The sequence below is a fragment of the Gambusia affinis genome, linkage group LG20, assembly GCF_019740435.1.
Source record: "Gambusia affinis linkage group LG20, SWU_Gaff_1.0, whole genome shotgun sequence".
NCBI classification, from domain to species: Eukaryota; Metazoa; Chordata; class Actinopteri; order Cyprinodontiformes; family Poeciliidae; genus Gambusia; species Gambusia affinis.
This window is the reverse complement of record NC_057887.1, coordinates 1527971-1543773: the sequence shown is the minus strand read 5'-3', so window position 1 is coordinate 1543773 and position 15803 is coordinate 1527971. Positions and strand designations below refer to the sequence as shown.

The window sequence follows — 15803 nt, the reverse complement described above, 5'->3', positions numbered from 1 at the left end:
GTGTGTATATATATATATATATATATATATATATATATATATATATAATATATATATATATAGTCTTTTCTAACACTTTGAGCTTATTTTTAGGACAGGCAGTAGGGGGGAAATTATTAACAAATAAACAAATGAATAAATTACCAACACTGTGTAACCAAGAGCTAATGGGGATTAGTTCAACCTTAAGTCTGTAAGGCGAGAGAAACACTGAAAAGCTAAGCTCACCACAGTCAGCTGATTTGCAGCGTACAGCAGATTAAAACATTTAGCTGCTGGGGAGTAAAATTCCTCCACATGTTTAAACAAATGCAGCACCAACAAGAACTGCCAGCTGTTTGGCTGCACTAATTGATTATACACCTACCACCTGAAAGCCCGCTGCGGTTTAAAGATTCTTTTCACGAAGCAAGTATGGGAACACACAGGCTTGATGTGGCCACAGAAAATGTTACATGGGCTGCCAAACTCTGAGAACTTCCATGTAAATATGCAGAGAACTGTCTGTCCGCAGCTAGCTGTTTGCTTTCCATAACCCCCTGCTGGCAGCCTCACTGGCTTCTTGTGTAGTCAGTAACGGGCAAATCTACACACATAGCACCGAAAATACACAAAACAATACGGGATACAAGATGTTGAGTCTTGGGTCTCGTATCTATGGGAACAAAGCAAGAAAAATCTTTCAGCCTGGCAATCCTACTATAGAACCTCACTGCCTCGCCAGGAACCACAGATTTTCCCATTTGTGTTTCATGTAATATACCACAGGGCAGGATAAAAATCCCCACATTCCTTACCGTCAGGTCGGAATTGGTGCTGTCACGGTTGCTGACGGCTCGTATTACCCCGGACCTCCATGGCAACCGAATAATATCGCCGATTTCAGGTGGCTCGTCCCCGCTGACACAGAGGAACCGTTTTCCGACCAGCTCCGGCCGAGCCTCGACTGCCATGGCCTTTTGCTGGTCGAACCCCCCTCGGAAAACTTCCCAACAAGGACGACCTCACAGACGTGTCATTTATGACATTAAAGTGGCTACTAAGAATCCAACGGTAAAAAAGATAAAGAAAGTTGTTCGCTAGTAAAACCTGAAAACCCGACAGTGGGGATTTAATAGAATAGCAATCTCCACCCGCTCAAGCGTTAGTCTCTTCTCTTTGAGGGTGAAAAAAAAAACAGTGGAACACTGAACCGCACCAAATCCATGCTAGCTAGTATTTCTCCGCTGCTTCCCGAAGCATTCACAAACCGCAGAACTATTGTATCCCTCCGCACAGCCAGTCTCCAGTCACTCCGGAGCTATTTTTGCAAAGGCACCACGACAAATGTTCTTTCTTGTACCAGAGCCAAGAATCCTATCAGTCTACAATGAAGGGAGAATCTGTTCTACAGCCAAGGCTACCTCTGTCTGTCATTAATCCCTTATTATTAGCATAAACAAGAACAGCGTCTTCTTCGGGGCTAACTGGTTTTGAAAAATAACTTAAAAATTGGGTCATATTTGTGTGGAAAAAAAATAATAGTTAATTTTTAAACTGTCGCAGCTCTTGTGTCTAACATTTTTTACTTACATTTTGCCATAAATAGTAACACGGACTTGTATCTTACAGCTCCAGTTAAAATATACTAAGTTGGGTAAACACTAAGTGTGGCTGTGTTGTTTTTGCTCTCTTTCATCAATAGTTGAAATCAGATATTTACATACACCGTCTATTTTATAGCACATTTAAAAAAAACAAAGTTAGCCTATGTACTTCACAAAATTAAATGCATCAGAGATTAAAAAACACAAAACAATGATCAATGAAAAATAGAGAAAATAAACTAGAAATAAAAGCACCATAATAAGTAGACAATGCAGTATAAAACACCAGAAGGAACTCAAACTGAACTGGAGTTAAAAACAAACATGAAAAGATATGTTTTCAAGAAGATTTAAAAGACATATGGACTCTTCAGTACAAATATCAAATTACAGGCTGTACAGAATTTAGGGGTTGCCTTTACAAAATTCCCTTTATTCTAAGATTTAGACATAGGCTGCACTAAAAGCATCTGGCCAAATGATCCCAATGTTCCTTTGAGAATATATGGCTCCAGCAGCTAGATAAAATGAATGCCAAACCATGCAAGACATTAAAGGCAAGTAAAAGAATTTTAAAGTCATTATTAAACTTAATATGGGGGGAAAGAAGATATTTACTTTCGTATAGAAATGGAAAAAACATTTTCTGGCAAATAAGATAAAATCCATGCCATGACGGTGCCTTTTAGACTTTTATGTTGAAATCTGTACAAAGGAATATTGTGATCAACTGGTCAGCAGCAGCTATATCTATAAAACAAACCCAGGAAACATAAAAAAAAAAAAACTCTTGAAAGTACCGTCTCAGTGCTACAAGAGATCTTAGATGGGGTGCAATGGTGACAACAGTGGTGGGAGTTTGCTCTGCAATCAGTGGATTGCCGGCTTGATTCCCAGTCTGTCTGCCTTCATTATTTGTGTCCTTGGGCAAAACACTTCTCCAGATGGAAAAGCTTTCTAAAAACTTATGGTAAGATAATAAAAAAAAAGTTAATCTAGACAAAAACAGTAGAATCTTTCCCCACTAGCAAATTAGACACTACAGCTTCTTTTTAGATGGATCTAAAAGAAAACCCTTCCTTCTGTCAGACTGCCCCAGGGCAACTGTAACTACAGTAGCATGCCATCATCAGTATGTGAATGTGCCCTTCACATGTTGATCATTATTTTATACAAAGGCTACTGTCCTCAACACCATTGTCATGGGTTTGATTCCCAGCCCCGGGTCATTCTCTGCATGTTTTCCTCTTCTCTCTGCCCTTCTTCCTGCAAAGATAATTATAATGGGCACTAATGCCAAAAACCTTAATAAAAGAAACAGAACAAAACTCTTCACAAATATCATAACACCACCAAAACATCTGGAGATGGTTGAAGATAACCCTTTTTCAATATTTTAATCATACAAGAAACATCAGATGAAGGCCTACATGTAGAAATTATTTTCATCAAGATTTTTGTTTTTAATAACAGTTCACACTACAGTGTGCTTGGAAGCAGCTGGTACAGAGCAAACATGATTAGGAACAATTTACCAAGTGAAGAATATTGGGCTCAATAATGTGAAATGTTTCCTTTAAGAGATGCAAAGGGATGATATCAAGTGGGAAATCTGAAGATGTCAAGTGATCAACTGCTGTCTTTCCTTGCTGGCTTCAACCTTCTGCTGTTTTCTCAAGATCTCCTTGCCACCTTTCAGAACACCTTAAGACACTTGAGTCTTTTGCCAACTTTAGCCCCCTTTGTGTATAGCACTCATCCACTGGACCTACAAACTCTGGAACCAAATAAGATGTAAAGACTTTCCAGGCAATCTCACATCTCCTCTCTGCTCTCTGAAACAGTTGATTAACCAGCTCTCCCTCCTCTCAGTCCCTTGACCTCCAGTCTGTTGACCAAGTAGAGACATCTCTCCTGTGATATTCACAATCTGCCTTGTGTCTTTTGTTTCTGTACTGATCCATGCCATGTTCCATCCTCATTACCATTTATTCCGTACATCTGTGCTGCTTCCCTGATTATTCCCCTTCTTAAGCCTCACTCAGACACTCATGATGCCAGATTATGTACATATAGTTTTCCAGCACTCTCCTCCTCATCGTTGTGATCTTGCTCTTGTTCCCTGGGTTGTCCCCTTTGCCTTGCCCTTGTTGCTGTTTGTCCATCTGGGCCTCAACCCACACATTTCTTACAGATTTCCCACTCATGCCTGCTCCTACAAATAATTACTCTTCTCTGTCTCTCTTTGTGAATGACCACCGCACTGCCCGTCTGACCCAGGATTTGGATGAAGAACTCTGCATGTGCTGAACGATATGGGGGGTTTAGCATGTCATCATGGACTGAAGGGGATCACAGGAGTGTCTCTATGGATCAGTGGTCTTCTTTCCCGGGTTCTCACCCCTGACCCCATCAGCGTCTGCACTGTTCATCGCCTCTCGGCCGATCAGTACAACAGCTGATAGGCAGATCAGTTTAGTGTGTTTATCCCACACACTGATGGATTCATTTGGAGTGTTTCTCAGATCATCAATCTCTCCCCTTCCCTCTGCAGTGCTGCAGCTGATGATCCAGTGTGCTGTTGCTGCTGTCTTTTTTTTTTTTTTTAATAAGACACTTCATTTTTCAGGCACATGTCGGGACTGAATTTCCGGGCCGCTCTAGTGAGTCTTTACATATCCAGAATAAAATACTTTAAACTCCATTCTGAGTTTTTCAGGTTTTTCAGAGCTTCAGTCTCTTTATTCACAGTAAAACAAGTCCTGTGCCAACATGGGCTCAGAAGCACCTGGAGAGTGAGAACGCCTTGATCCAAAACATAAAAAAAAACAAACCAAAAAACTGAATGTTTGAAACTACAAACATGTCAATCTCTGGAGATATATCCTATGGTCTGATGAAAACTAAAACCAAATCAACAATGACCAATGTATTGTTGAACGTTAACAATAGAAAAGTTTGCAAACACCAAGTGAAGTAAGGAGTGTCAGTATCATGCTGTGGGGATGTTTCACTGCAGAACGAAATAGTGCAATTCACAAAATATAGGACCACATGAGGAAGCGTAGAAAAATTCAATACTTCAGTTAATCAGTTAATCAGGAAGTTAAAACATGGCCCCAATGGGTGTTGCCTCAGCATACCACCAAATTAATTGTGAAGGATAAAATTAAAGGAAAAAACAGGCTTTCTAGTACGTCACCTGCTTATTAAAAGCAAGATATCCATTTTCTATACATACCCAGAATTAGATGGTCATATATGAAGCTCCAGCAGACAGGTCCCATTCAGAACCAAAGAAAAACTTGTCCAATCTCTGGGCAATTGATTGGTATAAATGTGGAAAACAGCCACATTTTTGCTATTCCTAATTGACCTAAAAGAGTATTGTATTTTATAAGCATGTTTGAGTTAGGGTAAGTTGCATAAATAACCTTAATGAAAATGTGCAACCTATAACTTTTACCACACATCATTTGAATAATCAATTAGTGCTGTCTGTATGTTATGCGACGGTGCATCAAAGTGATATGTTGTTGGTTATTAAATTTATAGATATCAGAAGGTCAGGAAGAAGGGAAAAGTTGCAGTTAAACATTTTTGATTATTTCCAGAAGGATTCATATTTATCTTGCTGTATATTTATGTGCATAATAGAAATAATTAAAAGGAAAATGCTTCTGGAAAATGGTTAGAAAAGTGAACTATGACTGTCATAATCCAATATTCTTTGATTTTTGTTTGTCAGTTGTTTTTGTACTTAGATCAATTTTGATTATTAACTGCAGTTACTATTTGTTTTCTCTACAAGTAGTAACTGCAGATTCCTCTGTTGAGTTTCTTAGTTTCTTCTTGGTTCAGTTTTTTTGTTGAGTAAGATCCCTTTGTCTATAAGTCACTTTCCCTGCTCAGGGTTTCCTCCATCTGTACACATAGTCATCATATTTCCTTTCCACCTTCCCAGAACTTAAAAAAGTGGTCAGTTTCATTACCTCCTTGCCAGATTGTTTTGTTACATTAATCCACCACTGCTGTTTCCCCATGTGTTCTGTGGGAAGAAGCTGGAGAATAGGAGGAACACACATTGTCAGAGAGACCATACTAACTTCATGTAGAAAGACCCTAGAATTTGTATATTTAAAAAATATTTTGTTTTCTGTATATTATATTTATAATATATTTTTACAGAACTTTGGAAAAGTAAAGTTGTTTCTAAATGCACTATAGATATTAATGGAAAAATACTTATTTCAATCAGTAATGTAACACAATGAAGCTGTTCATTATTCTAGAGCAACAGTTTTCAAAGCTACCCCCCTTCAGAGAGCAAATCAACAACCATACTCCACCCCTCAACAAAACTTTATTACTATTATTTCTTTGTACTTTATGCTGATGCTATACTTAATGTTCCATTTATTTGTTTCACAAATGTGAGATTTACCTGCTTTAGCTCTGCATAGCACCATATGTTATGATACTACAGCTGCCTTGTCATTTGCAGAGCTAAAAGTACAAACTACTCTGCTGCTTCTGAAGATTACCCACTGTGGAAGTCCCACACTTTGAAAAGCCCTTTGCTATGGCAATACCGATGGACAAAGCCCTAATAATGCCTATGATTCAGATATTATCGTTTATTTGCTCCTTTAAGCCATGGGTTGACCTGTACTCTTACGCTGCTAAGTTCCCAATGTTTGTGTCTTCTAAATTTAATGATCTGCGAGACATTGACCAGTATTTGGAGGTGTGTTATGTTCAACAGTAATCGTCTGATGGCGGTCCACACAGGCTGTGTGACCAGAGAGGCTCCACTGGAATTCTCCCTCACACTGCTGCACACTACAGCAGCTGCCTTTATGAATAACAAGCAGTTATGAACCCTGCTCCCCTTCCTCCCTCCCAACCTATACCTCTCAGCCTCCTCAATATGTGTATGTTCATCCATATATTTCTATATAGACATATAAATACTGAAACCTGCCTTCATGGATCCCACATGTACATACTTCAGACTTCATTATGTACAACCCGCTCACACTAATGCATACACAATGCACATAGAGCTGGGCATGCAGAGCCTCACAGATGGGGCTTGGGTCTGCCAAGAGCTATGTTTGTAAAACTGTGAGGCCTGATGTGGTTTGATGAGTTAAACAAAGGTAGTCTACCGATTAGTGTTTCTGGTGTTGCTGGGTGAGCCTTGTCAAACACAGTTAGATAAAGGCATGCATTTATCAAAATCATCTCTTTGCCTCAGTTCTGATCCTCGTGTGCAATAAATAACAGGAACAGATTAAATATTGCTGCAATAAGACTAATCTTTATTTGGTTCAGAATCCACAGATGTTTGTACGTCCATCAACATATCTGAGAAAACGGTTTGAAGTCATTCATTACATTTCAGGCAATTTTGATTTGTTTTCAGTTGGGTTCCTGCAGTCCAAAACTGTGTGATCTCCATAACTCAGCAGAACCCAGTGACACTTTTATGAGACAGTATATTTCAGTGGACACAAAAAAAAAAACAGAACATCACTGTACATCTGCTACGAATAGCTGAACTATCAATCGTAGATGTTATGAAAAAATTCTAAATTCCTTGAAAGTTTTATATCAATATGTATTGGAAAAATCTTCATCATTCAGTGTATTCACTGAGATCAAACACATGATAAAAATGAGCTTTGAAAAATACTGTCATGCTTTGTACAATCATGACCAAACATTTTTGGCAATGACATGCTTTGCAAAGTTTGCAACTTTACCAAGAATTTATACTTTTCTGATTATTGTAAAGCAACAATCAGATGCATACAGATTTACAGCAAATAGCTTTACTAGCTTAAAATGTTTCAAATAAAAATTCTCAATTTTCTTGTATTTTTGCCCTGCTTCTAAATGATGAGCTAATTTAGTTTGGTACACTCATGAGCACAGATGAAATGTTCCTTCTAAAACGAGTAAGTCAAATTTTTAGACTGAGGGAGCCTCAAATTTCCCGACCCCATTTAGGGAAGAAGGGTGTAAAGAAAATGGATGGATGGATGGAGCCTCAAATTATTTGAATGCTTATCCATCCTCTATTCTGTTGTTGGGGATATCTGAGATACCATTTGAAAAACACAGTGTTGGCAGGATTTCTTTTTCTCACCAACGAAAGCAGCCACATACGTTCTAACTGTGCTGTTTCAGGATCCTGAGATAGTATGTTTGGGTCAGACAAGTCAGACTAAAAACATTTAGTATTGACTGTGCTTTTTAAACGTCTCTAGGTAAAGCTGAAAACACGATAAACCCGGCTAAGAGAAATCCGACCAATCAGAGCACATAAAGCTCAACTTCAAAATCTTCCGCTTCAATCATTCAGCAGAGAAAGAGTGACCAGCCAATGGCGATGAGTATTCTTTGTAAACAGGTCCCGCTGGCCAATGAAATACACGGAAACTTGTTCTCTTCCTGTTTACGTCAGAATCTCCGAGCTCCATCTGTACTGCTGTGGTGTCAGGAACTGGGCAGAGAAGTGGAGGCGAAGGAAGAGCAGTCAGAAACAGCCATTGCGCTCCTCTTGGATATGTATTTAATCACCACGCTATGACTACAGGGAGTGATCAGTGAGATTCGTGGTGTTTTCAACGGCTTGGATGCCTGCTGTTCTTTGATATGGCTAAATTCTGCTGGATCTGATCGTCGAAGTTTTGGCCGAAGAAGTTCTGACAATAGACCTTGCATCGGTGCTGTCTTCCTGCTCTGACACATCTTCACCCCACAAAGGCAGAGGCCATGGTGTCTTGGATCATTTCCAGAAGCGTCGTGTAAGTACTAACATGGCTCACAACTCCTGACTGAGTTTAGCTTTAAGTTAGTTTAACCCAATACTGGTAATAGCTAGGTCAGCTAACCTGTTGTCCTAGTTACGTCAGGTTCCGAACTCAACAAACTTTCTTATTCTGGTAACGTTGTGAAATTTTTGTCAACAGCACGCGATTTTGTTTATGCTGTAAGATTATTAGTGGGTATATTAGGTGATATGGATCTTGTAGGGCCCTATGCTGGCTGGTCTGAGGACCAGGAACTTCATGCTAATGCTGCGTGTGACCCTCAGCCAGCAGGGCTGACGGTGAGTCACACTCAGAGCACCTTTTGTTCATTCTTGAAGGCTTTACGTGTTAAATCAGAACAGTTTGTAAACCCTGCCTAGCTTCATATGACAAACGTGATGTGTTCAGGTACCGTGATGGTTTTCGTCGGATTTTGTTTGCTCACAGCCCAGTTTGCTCACAGACCTGCCAGTTTGATTTTCTGCACCTTGTTCAAAGTCATTCTAAGAGAAAACAATCAATTAGGCCGTCGTTTCGGATGTGGATGCTGAATGTCATTGCGTAGGTTCTTTTCGTTTACTGGAATTACGTCACACCAAACCTAACGCATCAAAAAAGTATTTTTCAGGACTTTCAAACTATGTGGGCACTGACTACACGAATCTTAGCAAGGACTTAAAACAACATTTTATTTCATTCAGGTTTTATGTGAAAGAGAAATAAAAACTAGGGGTGCACCGATTTATCAGTGCCGATTTTCTTAATTTTGGGGGATCGGTAATCCGCCGATTTTTACATATGAAATCTGCAAATGTGTAAGAATCAGACCGGCCCCCCAAGTTATGTCTGTAAGTTTGCAATTAACAATAGTGACTCCACTTTTGCCAACTCAACAACTTTCTTGTTATATTAAACAACATTTCAGACAAAAAAAAATTGGTATGACAAAAATCGGCTGGTTAAGCTTTTCAAAGGATTGGTAATTGTTGATTGGCCAGAAAACTGCAATCAGTGCACCCCTGATAAAAACCCTGTCAAATAATGTCACAATTACATATACAGGATAGAGTCGAGATTCAAATTCAAAAGTAGTTTATTGATCCCAAAGGGAAATGAAATGTGGTTGTTGCTCATTTTAATTTAAATTCTTCAAATAGTTATTGTAGATAGTGATTGCTGTCTGCAGGAAAGATCTCTTGTAGTGATCTGTATTACAATAAATTTGAAGAAGCCTCTGTTTTTCTAAGACTGTTTCATGAAGAGGATGGTCAGGGTTATCCATAATTTTCTTGATTTTTATGAAGAGTCCTTCTTTGCATCACAATCACCAGAAGTTCCAAGTCAGAAAACCTGCATAATTTTCTCGTTGCTGTGACGAGTAATCTGATCAAATATTAACTGAGTATGAAAACAAAGTCTTTAAATTTAAACATTGTAACAATAGATTTATGAACAGAATGGTCATTACCGGTACTCTGTTGACTGATTTACTAAGACTCAGACGGTCAAAGTTCAAATAAGCAGGTAATAATTATCACTATCATCACCTTTAACTAAGGCAGCAGTCAGATTACAGTTTTACTTAGGGTTGGTAGAGGCACCTCTGACATTGCTGGTGTTTGGAGTTGCTTTTTCCATTCAGAACTCAAAAATTCCTACTTCCAAGTGGACCAAAACATACCTTCTTATGATCTCACACTTTTGTTTATTCAAGATGGAAAATACACTCTGACGACTGGGAGTGGGCCAAACTCTTCTACAGTATGAGTGTACAGGACGGGATGCAGTCATCCTAGTTTACAGCAAATCAAAACAAACCTGTTGGTCCAACCTGAACCAGTTTTATGGGTGTTTACAGATCTGATTGCTCAGAGTGGGTGTTAGCATTAGCTCCAAACTGAGCTCTGATCTAATCTGCATTGGTGAAACTAAAGAAAATATTTTCCAAAATGTGGTGACATACAGTGGAGAAATTATAAAAATATTGCTATAAAGATACATTGAGAAAGGGAATAAATGTTACTCCATATTCCATAACCTAACTTATTAAGAATTTGATTAAATGAAATGATCATATTCCAGGGTTTCCCCCCAGAAAGCCGGTCGGGGCTCCTTGGTGGACCACCAGAGTTCGGTATTAAAAGATGTTACATTGACAGGAAACGTAAAATATGTTACCAGAAGACATTGCTGACAATATTTACACCCACAGTTATAGTTTTAAAAATACAGTTAAAATAAATCTAAATTATTTGCACTCATGTTAAATCCAAATGAAGCCATCAGTTAGTGGATCTAAAAACATAATGTAATGCTGATCACATTTAGAACCAGCCCAAGGCATAAATGAACTAAGAGAATATCAATGCTGTTAAATTTTATTCAATGGTTTCAGCATAGATAAATGAAAAGATTTTAAATTGTTTAACATTTAAATTTAAGATTTTAATGAGCTGGCAAGTTTACTTTGTAGAAGTTCAAAGATAAGGAGCCCTCTAGCGGAGAGGGAATTTTTTTTCTTTTGCGTTCCCTCGCAATAATGTACTAACTGTACAGTTCATATGGAATAATTGAATATCGTAAGCCTTTCTTCATCATACTTTCTGCTATAACATAAGGTTTTTATGAGGTTTTTCCATGCATCTCAATATCTTTTTGTGAAATATCTGAAGTTCTTTATCTTTTTCTTTAGGACAGAAATGCAACACAAACCTATGAAATAAACACAAACTTTCCGTAAGTAGGAAAGAAAAAAAAATACATCCAAACTATATCTGAGCTATTATCACAGAGTAAAAGTCATCTGACAGTTTAAATTGTGTCTCTTTTGTGTTGATAGTCTGAATGGTTTAAAGGGCAGTTTTGGTGCAGTTCCATCTCTGCCTTATACAAACATGCAGTGAATAAAAAATCGACTTTCAGTAAATTTTGTGCACCAAAGAGTTAAAGAATAAATATTGAGGCTATTTAAATGTGTATATATTTGACATTTTAAATTGACATTTGTGACGGTATACAAAATAGACCAGCAAATATTGCAGTAAGCATATTGTGAGGGAACTCAAAATATAAAATTTTCCTCATGTTCCCTGGAGGGCTCCGTATAAAGAACAATCTTCTTAGTTAGATTGTTTTGTTTCCATAACACCAATCTGATGCTGTCAGTATTATCTTGTTTAGGTTTAGTTGTTCATTATTACATCTTGGTAAACTACAATTATATTTGACTGCTTGGTCAATTAAACTAGGCCCCCTCACCCAGATTTCACTTAATCCATGGTAAAATGCTGTTGGTGGTGCTGATGTTTGCAGCAGGAGGGGCCCCTAAATCAAATTCTGCTCAAGGCTTCATTCAACATTGGACCGGCGCTGCATGATGAGCTAGACTGCACTGGCCTCTCTGTTGCTGGATGTAACTGGACCAACGGGAGATTTAATTTATGTGGCTTTAGTAGCTCTTCCATTTCGTGACTATTGAATTTTTAATAAGCACCACAGAAACTGTTTTGGTTGCCCAAACAGTTTATGGGACAAGTTGCTCTGATCTTTGCGTTGCTGCGCAGCAATTTTACCTGACTTTAAGTAGACAAAGCATTTGATATGCATTTCGCCGCCGCAAAAACTAAACTAAAATAAAACAAACCGGCGTGCTCTGGTGGTCAGGAGGTGAGCGCCAAAGCTCCTCCACAGGCTGAACCATCAGTCCACTAATGCACCGGCTAACCGGGAACTCAAACTTTATCACCGCAGACACGGAGTCAACATTTTGAGACGTGAACACACATGCCGCACGTAATGATTTGTTCACAAAGATATCTCATTCTCACTGCACTCTCAACACGCACCTCCAAATGTGCACTTGTGCATGTATAGCAGGGGTGGGTAACTGCAGGCCTCGAGGCCCGGCCTCCTGCAACTTTTAGATGTATCTTTACTTCAACACATCTGAGTCAAATAATGAGGTCATTATATACAGACATGCTGCTCTTGAGAACCTGACTGCACTTAGGAGGCGATTCTGCTGGTGTTGGACCAGGGAGACTCTAAGAGTTGCAGGACACCGGCCCTCCAGGACCAGGAGTGCCCACCCCTGACATATAGCATGGCTTTAATCTTTGTCTCTAATTTCAGAGACTGAAACTAATGCAAAATACAATATAGATTTAAAAGGTTGTTTAAAACTTGCTCATGGTTTTTTGTTTTCAAAAGGTGCTCTCAGACTGACAAACGAGCCTCACCAGAACACATCTAATTCACCACATATGACTTTATGTTGGCTACTCTCCCATAAAGGAATTTTCTCTAACTACTCCCATTTGCTTCAGCAGCACTTCAAAAACAATCCACTCAGAGCTTTTAGGGGAGAGTCGAATAATGAAATTCTTATTTGTCAAGTTCAAACCAGATGCTGTGAGCTCAACATGGCAGAGACTGGAACCCTCCCCCATCTCTTCTCCCTCTGAGTGTTTCATTCTGTTTTCTTGTGTGTTTTTTTTTTTTTTCTGTTTCCTTCTGCTCCATGCTTCCCTCCCTAAAACTGACTGTTGGTGGTGTTCGATGTCAGGAAACTAGTGGAGTTGACCCGGAGCCCCAAGTCGAGGCCCATCAGAACACACTGGGCCTATTTTTTCAGCTGCATGAAGGGTGGAGATGTGGGCGAGGTACAGAAAGATTGAGTTAGTATGAGGTAGGGGCCCCAAGTTTACAGTTAAGGAGAAAAAAATTTTCTCATACATCTGACATTCTGGTTTGTAGAGTTTAAGAAAGTTTTCAAGCATTTTTTTTTTTATTTGTTGTTTTTTTCTGAGGGTTTAAAGAAATGTGCTGCAGTCTTTTTGTGCTGCTGTAATAGTGACAGTTGGCTGCTGTCGTGTTCAGAGTGCTTCACCAAACATGGGCGTAGCTTTGTAATTATCCTGCAGGAATGTCCGATTCCCTTCATACAGTTACCAATCTGCAGGAGCAGATGTAGACAGATTTTGAAGAGGATTACATTTTAAAGACATAAAGTAGTGTATTATAATGATTTTATAATATATTATAACGTCATGTTTTGGTTTTCAGGAATTTTGTATGTGGAGAGTTTGCTTTAGGGATAGTTTCCATTTCCTAGATTCCTCTCTGAGGGTTAAAAATCACCAGAGGCTGAGTTTTATGTCAGTAACTGTTCGACCCATACAGACATGCTGCTGTTTTGCTCACCAAGTCAGGCTTTTCAGAGTTTATTGTTGGGCTTCCTCCAGAAAACCTTCTAAGCCTGGTGGTCAGGGCGCCGGAGCAGTCCACCATGTTTTTGTATTAAAAATGTTAAGTTGGCATGAAATGTAAAATATTACAGGGTAATTAATTGTGACTGGAAAACTTTGCCGACAATGTCTTCCAGTAAGCCAACTGGAACAACAAACCAAAAAACTACATGTCTTTATTGAAAATTACATTGATATTAAATTAGATTTTAGATTATTTAAAAGGTTTTAAATTATTAAACATTTAAATTTAAGATAAAGAAGCTGACAAGTTTACTTTGCAAAAGTGCAAAGAACAATCTTAATAGTCACATTGTTTTGTTACCATAACTACAATCTGATTGTGTGACTTTAATCTTTGAGTTTGAGTTTTATTTGTTCACAAATACATCTCTACAAATTACAACTATCACTGACCGCTTTTAAGCTCGGCTAATTAAACTAGACCCCCTCTCCCAGATTCCATTCAGTCTGTATGGGCTCCTCTCCCTGCTGATGTTCTCAGCAGGGAGAGGAGCCCATATTCTGCTCATAGAACATTGGACCTGCATGAGGAGCTAAATCTACTGCATTGGCATCTCTCTGCTGGATGAGAGAGTCAAACGGGACATTGCATTTATGAGGCACTAGTAGAAATCAAGTTTTTCCCATTTTGTGACTGAATTTTCAGTAAGCACCACAGAGACGATTTGTGTTAGTTGCCCGGATTGCTCGGCTGCGTGTAACTACTCTGCCTGAGTGGAGTAGAACAGAGGTAGAGAAGACATTTGATGTGGCACATGGTCGTGCTGCAAAAAATACCAACAAAAAAACAAAAACCAGTAAGCTGGATGACTACGAGGTGAGTGCGACAGGCTGAACCACCGTCCCACTAACACACCGGCTGAGTGGGGAACACATACATGAACTTTAATCAAATTTCACTGCAAATACCGAGCCACACACTGGGCAGCATGTGAGATGTAAATAGTTCTTTGTTCACAAAGATATATCATTCTCACTCCATGGCACTCTCAATGCTCACCTGTGAAAGCAGGTGAACAAATAGGTTATATTTGCGGTTTATATTGAGCTTGTGCAAGCAGAGGAAGCGCTGTGGCTTTTAAACTTGAAGCCTACCTTGGTGCAGCATGCTCTGAAGAAACATGATTGTCACATTGAGTTAGTATAAATGCCGATAAGGTACAGCTTCTCTTCTGGTTTGAGTGAAAGATGGCGCCGATGCTGTGATTGGACACAAAGCACTGCCGGCTTTCTGTCCTGTTCAAATGCATCAACTATAAACTAGAGGTGCAAAAATTTATTGGCAAGCTGATTTCATTCATTTTGGGAGATCAGTGATTGGCCAATACTCATATGTGAAGCTGATATTATCCCATGAGCTTAAGTTAAAAATCAACCACAGTCCAGAAAACAGCAATAGGTGCACACCTACTAATAACCAGTCTTTCAGGAATGATTCTGCTCTGCCGGTGAAATGCTCAGTGCAGGTAGTCTTTAAACTATTGTTTTTCCCTTTTTGTTTTTTGTTTTTTTCCTGTTGTGGGTCTCTGAGATTCTCTCCTGTGCCTTCACCACACTGTAAATTCACAGCACATTCCCATGACAATTCCATGACTAAACTCTATCTAGACGTTTTTGGATGAAGTCAGGTTGGAGCAACACGCTACCACAGCGCCACCGCCAGGCTGGAGGCCTGTGTAACCAGGGCTGCTTCTCCCTCCGGATGACCACACCACAGTGGTTTGTGTGGGCTCAACATCATGAGTACAAGTACAGGCTGTTTACCACAGCGATCACTACCCTACATCCTACACTCCATCTGAGTGACACTCATCGCAAATCAAGTCACATTAGCTCATTAATATTCATTAGCACACCAGTTTTTGAATCTGTATAGTCCAATTAACAATTAATCCAATTTTAAATGAGTTGACAATTATCTTCATGATTGAGTCATCATGAGTAATCCTACAAATTATTTCAGTCCTAATTTAAACATCAATTTGCTTGCAAAAGGAAAAAGCTTTGAGAGTACTTCTAGAATTGTTTAGCATATTTCTGAGATTTTTCTTTACATCTCTGGACTGAGTCAGAATGCCTCACTACCTTTGGACAAAAACTCACAGTGCCTTGAAATAAGAGTGTAG

General features: G+C 39.1%; 2 protein-coding genes across 3 annotated transcripts in view; one reads left to right on the top strand and one right to left on the bottom strand.

The window, feature by feature from the left end:
- The window catches only part of jmjd1cb (jumonji domain containing 1Cb), a 101558-nt gene extending 100306 nt beyond the window's left edge, over positions 1 to 1252 (bottom strand). Inside the window, exon 1 of the mRNA XM_044102983.1 lies at positions 798 to 1252. The gene's annotated coding sequence lies outside the window, so the exon portion shown is untranslated. The remainder of the gene's footprint in view (positions 1 to 797) is intronic.
- Positions 1253 to 8058: 6806 nt separating this feature from the next.
- The window catches only part of reep3b (receptor accessory protein 3b), a 29603-nt gene continuing 21858 nt past the window's right edge, over positions 8059 to 15803 (top strand). For both annotated transcript variants that reach the window (XM_044102986.1, XM_044102985.1), the window contains exon 1: positions 8059 to 8401. In XM_044102986.1, coding sequence (XP_043958921.1) covers positions 8370 to 8401 — 32 coding nt within the window. In that variant the 5' untranslated portion in view covers positions 8059 to 8369. The remainder of the gene's footprint in view (positions 8402 to 15803) is intronic.